General features: G+C 36.9%; 1 protein-coding gene across 1 annotated transcript; it reads right to left on the bottom strand.

The window, feature by feature from the left end:
* Nucleotides 1-2,322: 2,322 nt before the first annotated feature.
* Nucleotides 2,323-5,940, bottom strand: LOC122665217 (terpene synthase 10-like). Its single transcript, XM_043861311.1, has 7 exons — nt 5,701-5,940; nt 5,343-5,607; nt 4,863-5,235; nt 3,624-3,842; nt 3,087-3,225; nt 2,737-2,985; nt 2,323-2,653 (listed from the first exon to the last, which is right to left on the bottom strand). The coding sequence occupies exons 1-7, from the start codon at nt 5,923-5,925 to the stop codon at nt 2,354-2,356; spliced, it is 1,770 nt and encodes a 589-aa protein (XP_043717246.1). The 5' UTR covers nt 5,926-5,940; the 3' UTR covers nt 2,323-2,353.
* Between the last annotated feature and the right edge of the window lie 1,197 nt (nt 5,941-7,137).

Raw genomic sequence — 7,137 nt, 5'->3', positions numbered from 1 at the left:
ATCCGCATCCAATTAGCTATCAGACGGATTTGGATAGTGCTAAACGGATACGGACACGGATACGGATCAGATATTTTATCCGTTTACATGTAAATATAGCTTTTGGGATAGCAATAGCCTATCCGTATCCGCATCCGTTTAGCTTTCGGACGGATTCGGATAGTGCTAAACGGATATGGACACGGATTCGAAAATAGAATTTGGCTATTCATTTACACCCTTATTTTTAGATAGTCCCTGAACTCATCTAATAAGTACTCTCCTCCTCGATCTGATCTGAGACACTTGACACACTTACCCAATTGCTTTTTAACCTCATTGCGAAATTCTTTGAACTTTTCAAAGGTTTTCGATTCTTGGTACATTAGGTATATGTATCCATATCGAAAGTGATCATTAGTGAAGGTTACAAAATACTCATAGGGATACCTCACTTGAACGTTAATGGGTCAACATACATCTAAATGTATCGATTCTAACAAATCTTTAGTCCTCTTGCCCTTATTGGAAAAGGACTTCTTGGTCATATTTCCTTGCAGGCATGATTCACAGGTTGGATAAGGCTCTACCTTTAGACTATCTAAAGGACCATCCTTTACCAATCTGTTTATCTTGTCTATTCCACTATGACCTAATCTCAAGTGCCAAAGATAAGTTGAATTGTCTTGGGCTAATTTTCTTTTAGTAGTAATATTAGAGATTTCATTTACATTAAGAACTGGTTTCAAGAGATATAATCCATTATCAAGGAAGTCAGTAGTAACATATGAACTATTCAACCGAATATATCACTTAGTTCCAAACTAAAAAGTACATCCATCCGAAACTAGCTTCGAAACAGAAACAATGTTTCTCCCAAAACTGGGAACATAAAAACATTCTCTTAAAACCAAAAAGTATTATCAAAAACGTAAATAAAAATCTCCAATGGCTTCTGCAATGGCCTTAGCCCCGGTACCCATTCTAAGATGAAACTCATCCTTACTCAGCTTTCTTGTCAGCTTGAACCCCTGCAACATATTGCAAATGTGGGTGATAGAACCAAAGTCCACCTACCAAGTGTTAAATGGTTCTTCTAACAAATTAGACTCATAAAGGACAAAAGTTTCAGAAATACCTTCTTTCAACATATTTTTTAGAGATGCCAAGAAAGCATGACAGTTTCTCTTCCAATGTCCCTCATTCTTGCAATAAAAGCAAGGTCCCTTTTCAGTTTTCTTGTTCTTCTGAATTCCCTTGGATTCTATCTTAGGGGTCATACCCTTGTTGGCCTTCTTCTTCTTCTTACCCTTTGGCTTACAAGAAGAAGAAGGCTTTTGTTCTATTGTTAAGACCTCCGCTTTGCTTGTCTTTGATGTTGCCTCAACTTCTTACAATATATTGCCAAGCTCGGGAAGTTCTACAGAGATTTTATTGATGTTAAAATTGATAATTAAAGACTCGTAGATATCCCGAGGAAGAGAGTCGAGTATAACATCAGTTTTATATTCCAACTAGTGAGTTGTTCCTAGGGTTTCTAGTTCCTGGAATAAATTTCTTAACTGTATGGCATGGTCAATCACTGGAGTCCCTGGAGTCAACTTTGTAATATGGAGAAGCGAGACTAGTTGATGGTGGGCATGTCTATTCCGCCTACCATACAACTCTTTCAGCTCCTCCAGCATATCCTTTGTCAAGGTAAGATCCTTGACAGAATCAGCAATGGTCTTATCAATAGAACTCAAAACAAGAAGCTTGGCCTTAGAATTATTCTGCCAAAACAACTCATAGGCCTTTACAAGTTCAAGGTTCTTGTCTTTTGGGTATTCAGGCTCATCTTGCTCTAGGAGAGAGACATTAGACCTTCTACGGTCAGGAGCAACTTAATGTTCCTCCTCCAGACAACATAGTTTGCGCCAGTTAAAGTGTGGTCTTTGATAAGGTTAGCATAATTGATTTGGGAAGACATTGTAGCAAATCTATACAATGTACAAAACAATAAATTAGCATGATCTAAAACCATTAAAAAGAAGGGGCATTTTCAACGGTCATTCACACCTTAAACTTCCCTCCAAGGTTTGGGGTGTGCATTGGAACAAATCAACCCTTATGCACATAACTATGCCTGTCGAAGTTCATCACATACATGTTGGTTGAGTGGGCTATTATGTCCGTCACGTAGACTTCCAATGATTTATGGCCACCTGAGTGTCATGTCCATTTTATTATACGGCTTAAAGTATTAATACATTTATTAGGACTATAAGCCAATTAATACGGTTCTGATAGCTAAAAATAGGAGGCAATGTTATATTAGATAATCGACTATTAGAAAGCTGAAAGTAAACTATCATCAACATGCTTTGAGTTTGAGCTACAAAGCTCCAATCGTAATAGGTTTTACTATCAAGGATAACACATGGTCCTTGCTTGTGCTGTTCTCGACACCAAGTCCATCTCCATATTGGTATATACAAAGTGGTGTTCGGGCAAGATTTAGACAGAATTTGACAAATTGGCTAGAGAAAGGAGAATTGATGATAGATTTGTTCATCAATTTCCATGTCTCCATTATCCTATCTCTAATGTATTGACAGGCAACTTGCTCAGAAACTTTATGCTCATGCATGTAACAATGGATTGACGATGAAACATCGCCTCTCTCTAGCTCGGCCTGCAGTAATGAACCCAAAAAATATTATTAGGTTCTGTGCATGATTTCCTAACAATGAAGAAATATAGAGAAGGGTTAGATACCGATGAAGTGGCCAGATCATTCGAAAGCCTACAGATCATGGCAGGACCAAATATTAGGTCCAGATTGCTCCCCAAGCATTCAAGTACTTCTTCATTAATCTCTTGTCCTGTAGCAAAGAATGCATGTAAAAGAAATACTGTTCCAGAAGATGAAACCCATCCATTCTTCAAGTACTCCTCAGTTGATGGAATTTTTCTGCTTTGGTACCACTTGGCCTCAACGAACATTGCCTTAATGAAATCTGCCCACTGAGACAAATTGGAAGAAAAAAAAAAACATGGAAGTTTTAGTAAATTGATTTCAAATTCTATATGTGGAAGATGATACTTTTGTATTAAAGACATGATACCGTTTTCTTCAGGTATGGTAAGATATCCCAACCCTGTTCTTTGAGAATGTCATAGGCCATTTCATTAGTGGTGTTGAAGAGAGCTAAGAAAGAAATTTTCATATAGTCAGGAAGTTCTTTCATTGCCGCAATATCCCATCTGAAACAAAATAAATAGGCAATCATTGTTGTAAGTCATATATATCTGCTTTTTATTTTTATGTTATCAAAGAACAGAATAAGGTTGCTCCATTGTGACCAAGTGGTCACGGGTTCGAGTATGAAAATAGCCTCTCTAAGAAAGTAGGAGTACGGCTGTGTACATTATGACCCTTCCCAGACTCTGTAGTGGCAGGAGCTTCGTGCACTGAGTACGCCCTTTTTATCACAGAGCAGAATAATCTTCCAAAGGGAAAGGAAAATACAAATCTTCAAATGATAGTTCATTCAATTTATTAATTAAAATTGATTCTGTTTAATCGATGATTAGCTTCAGTTTCAATTAATACTAACCTCTTTCTTACCCACAAAAAAGAAAATTTTGAAAAAGATACTAACCTCTCAACTGCTTCAGTGAAGAGCTTAAGTTCATCAAGAGAGCCATGGGCATCATAAATGTCGTCAATTATTAGAACAAAATTCATGACTTTTGTAAGCCAATTTCTGCAGCGCTCATACTGAGGCTCATAGGTAACCCCTATACTAAACAAGAAACTCTCCATAAGACGGTCCCTTGCAAAGTTCAATTTCACTGTTAAACCAAGATTTTTCCACCACCTAAATAGCAAATCAAATGATTTAATTAGTACATGTCACAATAAACAGAGATACACACCAACACAAAGACTCTACAACTCTATGGTGACAACATGAGGGAGGATATTTCAAAAATCTTAATTAACTGGGGAAAAAAATACCCCTTAGTACTGCATCCCCACATGCAATATAACATGGTACTATTTGAAGTTTCATTGTCTAGGCAGGTGGTATATTTCAATCACGAGATTATCTTGTGTAGGAATTATATGTCTAAATATTGAGATATCAAACTTAAATGAGTTGAAAGTTACTTTTTATGGTAAAAGATTTAAAACAATTACTTACACTGCTTCTTTTAGAAACTTGTAGCAAAAACTATGCTAAAAAACCTGATGGGCTAAGTCGTGTCATTTGACTATGGTGCAACCGAGAGTATTGTGAATCGGCCTCCAAATTAAAATAGCCCACTGGCTCCCCTAATAATTGTACACTCGATTATAGACCCCTTCGAATACTACAGGGTTGTGTTTAAACTAAAAGAAAAACAGTCACAATAGGATCACTTTTAAAATTCAACAATAACAAATAGAAGAAATAATAACACATGCTATTTCTTCTATATGTTAAATAGAAGAAATAATAACAACACATGCATTTGCACCAAAAAAACAAAAAAAATAACAACACATGGACATGGATGACTCAAGTAGCATTTGATTGATTGATTGATCCTCGAGAAGGCTAAATTTCCCATTTATTTATGTACGTACCAAGACACTTTGAGAGGACGAGTTAAGTTGTGACTTTAAGAAAAACAATTAAGAGGAAATTTTAAAAAACTAAAGAAAACAATGTGACTACGTACATATTATAGCAACCGAAAAGATTAAGAGCATTGAAGGAGAGGCTTAGCAACTTAAAAACATTCATGGATAAACATTAAGGATCTTGACAAAACTGAAAAAACAAGTGTTTTGAATCTTCATTTATTTTAAAATATTATTTTCAAATCAACATCTTGCCATGTCCTAGTTATACCTTGATGCAAGTTCGAGATCTATCTGATGTACTGCTTGCACCATGTTGAAGTCCAGCTTGGCCAATTCAAGAATGATAGGATTCAAATCCTCTTGTCCCTGGTATGCATCAATAAACCACCTTGTCTCTGCCCTAAGCATCCTCCAATGCAAGGGAAATTCCAAGGAATGCTTCACTTGGGTCTCAAGTTTTGAGTCTTTGTAGTCCTTTATGTCTTCAAGATGTCTTTTAGTAAAGTCTCTGGCATCATCCAAGATGCTTTCACCTTCTGCACCTAAGTATGAAGCTTCATACAAGCTCAGCATTCCCATAGTGTCATCACAGAGGGACTCTTGGAATTTTCCTTTTTCATCCAAGAATCCACTAAACACATCTGCAATCATAAGATCTTGTTATATATTATGGGGTAATTAAAACTAAATTAAAGAAACAACTTTTTCTGATGTCACTCAAGAACAAAATTAAGAACCTTAAAACTACCTTGGGAGAGCAGATATCCATGTTGCCTGAGGAGCCTAAACTGGAGAGCTGTAGCATATAAATCAACCTTAATCCACTTATCAGTATTTCTGTCATTGTATATTGTTTGCAAGCTTCGATCTATCTCTTTATCGAAGAGGTGTCCCAAACCCAGCCTTTGCAAGACATCGATCAGCTTGAGCTGAGCCAATGGTTCAACCTCCTTGTTAAGCATCACCCTGACATCTTCTGTAAGTTCCTTAGCTCTTGATCTGAATGTTTCATCCTACATATATAATGGATTTCTATAATAAGCATTTAAAATCAAGGAAACCAACATGAACAAACTAATTAAGGATAATTAATTAATTAATAATACCACACAACCGCTACGTAAGGATTGGACGAAATCATAATCCCAAATGGTAGGTTGGTAGACAACTGATGGCTTATTATTGTCTTGTGCTTGGGAATGGATGCTGGCATTAGCAACACATCTGATCTGCCTATTCGATCGAACATTGCATGGAGCTCTTAGTATGACAGATCGAGTAGGACGCATTGAAACAAAAGGAGGGTTCCAAGCATGACATTGAAGAGCCATTTCTTGACTATTGTTATGCTGTAATGCTTTGGCCTAAATACTATATTTATATATATAATACACGAAAGAAATAAAACAGAGAGTAGACTGGCCTTGTGTGCAGCATGTGTTACACATGTATACATAATGCATATTGAAGAAGACAAATTAAAATACAGGGAGGAGATTCAGAAAGAGGGGACTGGATTCATGCACGAAACCCTTCTCTCATATTATAAATAGAAAGAGGGCATGGGTGGTCCAAATGATTAAAACCCTTGTCCCTCTTACACTATTCTTCAAGGAGGGCAAGGGTTTTTAATTATTTGGACCCATGTTGGTAAAAAAGAAAAGCAAAGGAAGAAGGTTTGCTACGCAAAAGAAGAGGGTTCTATACCCTACCGATTTTGTAATACTTTGCCGATCCTGATATTGTATCGATATTGTATTAGTGATATAGGACAGACAAATGGTAAAATGGTCAAAAAGTTCTATTTTTAAAAAAAGATCAATGGTAAATTTGTCTAATAAGGTTGATCATTGCCGAAAATGATCCGATACCATATCAATTTCTGAATTAACCGTTCCTATACAATGCACTAGAACCATTTTGCTATGTTGGCAGAGTACACTGGCCTCTGTGACCTTTCTTGTCCGTAGTGCAAGATATCGGAATGAGAATTGATTTCTGCCACAGAAAATTAAAAAATAAAAATAAAAAAAGTATGACCATTGTTTGGTGGTTGGGTTAAACTAGTTCTTGTACACTAGATTCCATCTGTGTGGCATCCAGCGTACGACAATGAACCATTCTCCCATTGTTTATTTGGGCCTACAAAATTTTGGATCATAGGTCTCTCTATTTGACAACATTGTCAAGCTGGAAAACATTGAAGAAACCTAATCTCTTTTTTCTATTCTCCCCATGGCCGTGGACCTTTCAGCCGAGCCACCCACGTAAACTCCACATCTAATTTTTATTTTTTCTCATTGCGATGATGCTCAACAGACACCTTATCAAATCAACGACGAAGACTTGCCCAAAAAAAGCCCAAGAAACTCGTAGGAAATTCATGCATCCCTCAACTCAGCTCCCAATGACTGGGCTTCGGCAGATAAAGCCGAAGTCTTCTTTGCGTTCCCTTTCTTCTTTCTCGTTTCTCTCCCATGACCTTTTGCGCTCGTGGTTAACGTGTGGTCAAAGCATCACGTGTCTAGGACTGAAAAGTGAGG

The sequence above is a fragment of the Telopea speciosissima genome, chromosome 1 (assembly GCF_018873765.1).
Source record: "Telopea speciosissima isolate NSW1024214 ecotype Mountain lineage chromosome 1, Tspe_v1, whole genome shotgun sequence".
NCBI classification, from domain to species: domain Eukaryota; kingdom Viridiplantae; phylum Streptophyta; class Magnoliopsida; order Proteales; family Proteaceae; genus Telopea; species Telopea speciosissima.
This window is presented reverse-complemented; position numbering and strand designations above follow the sequence as displayed.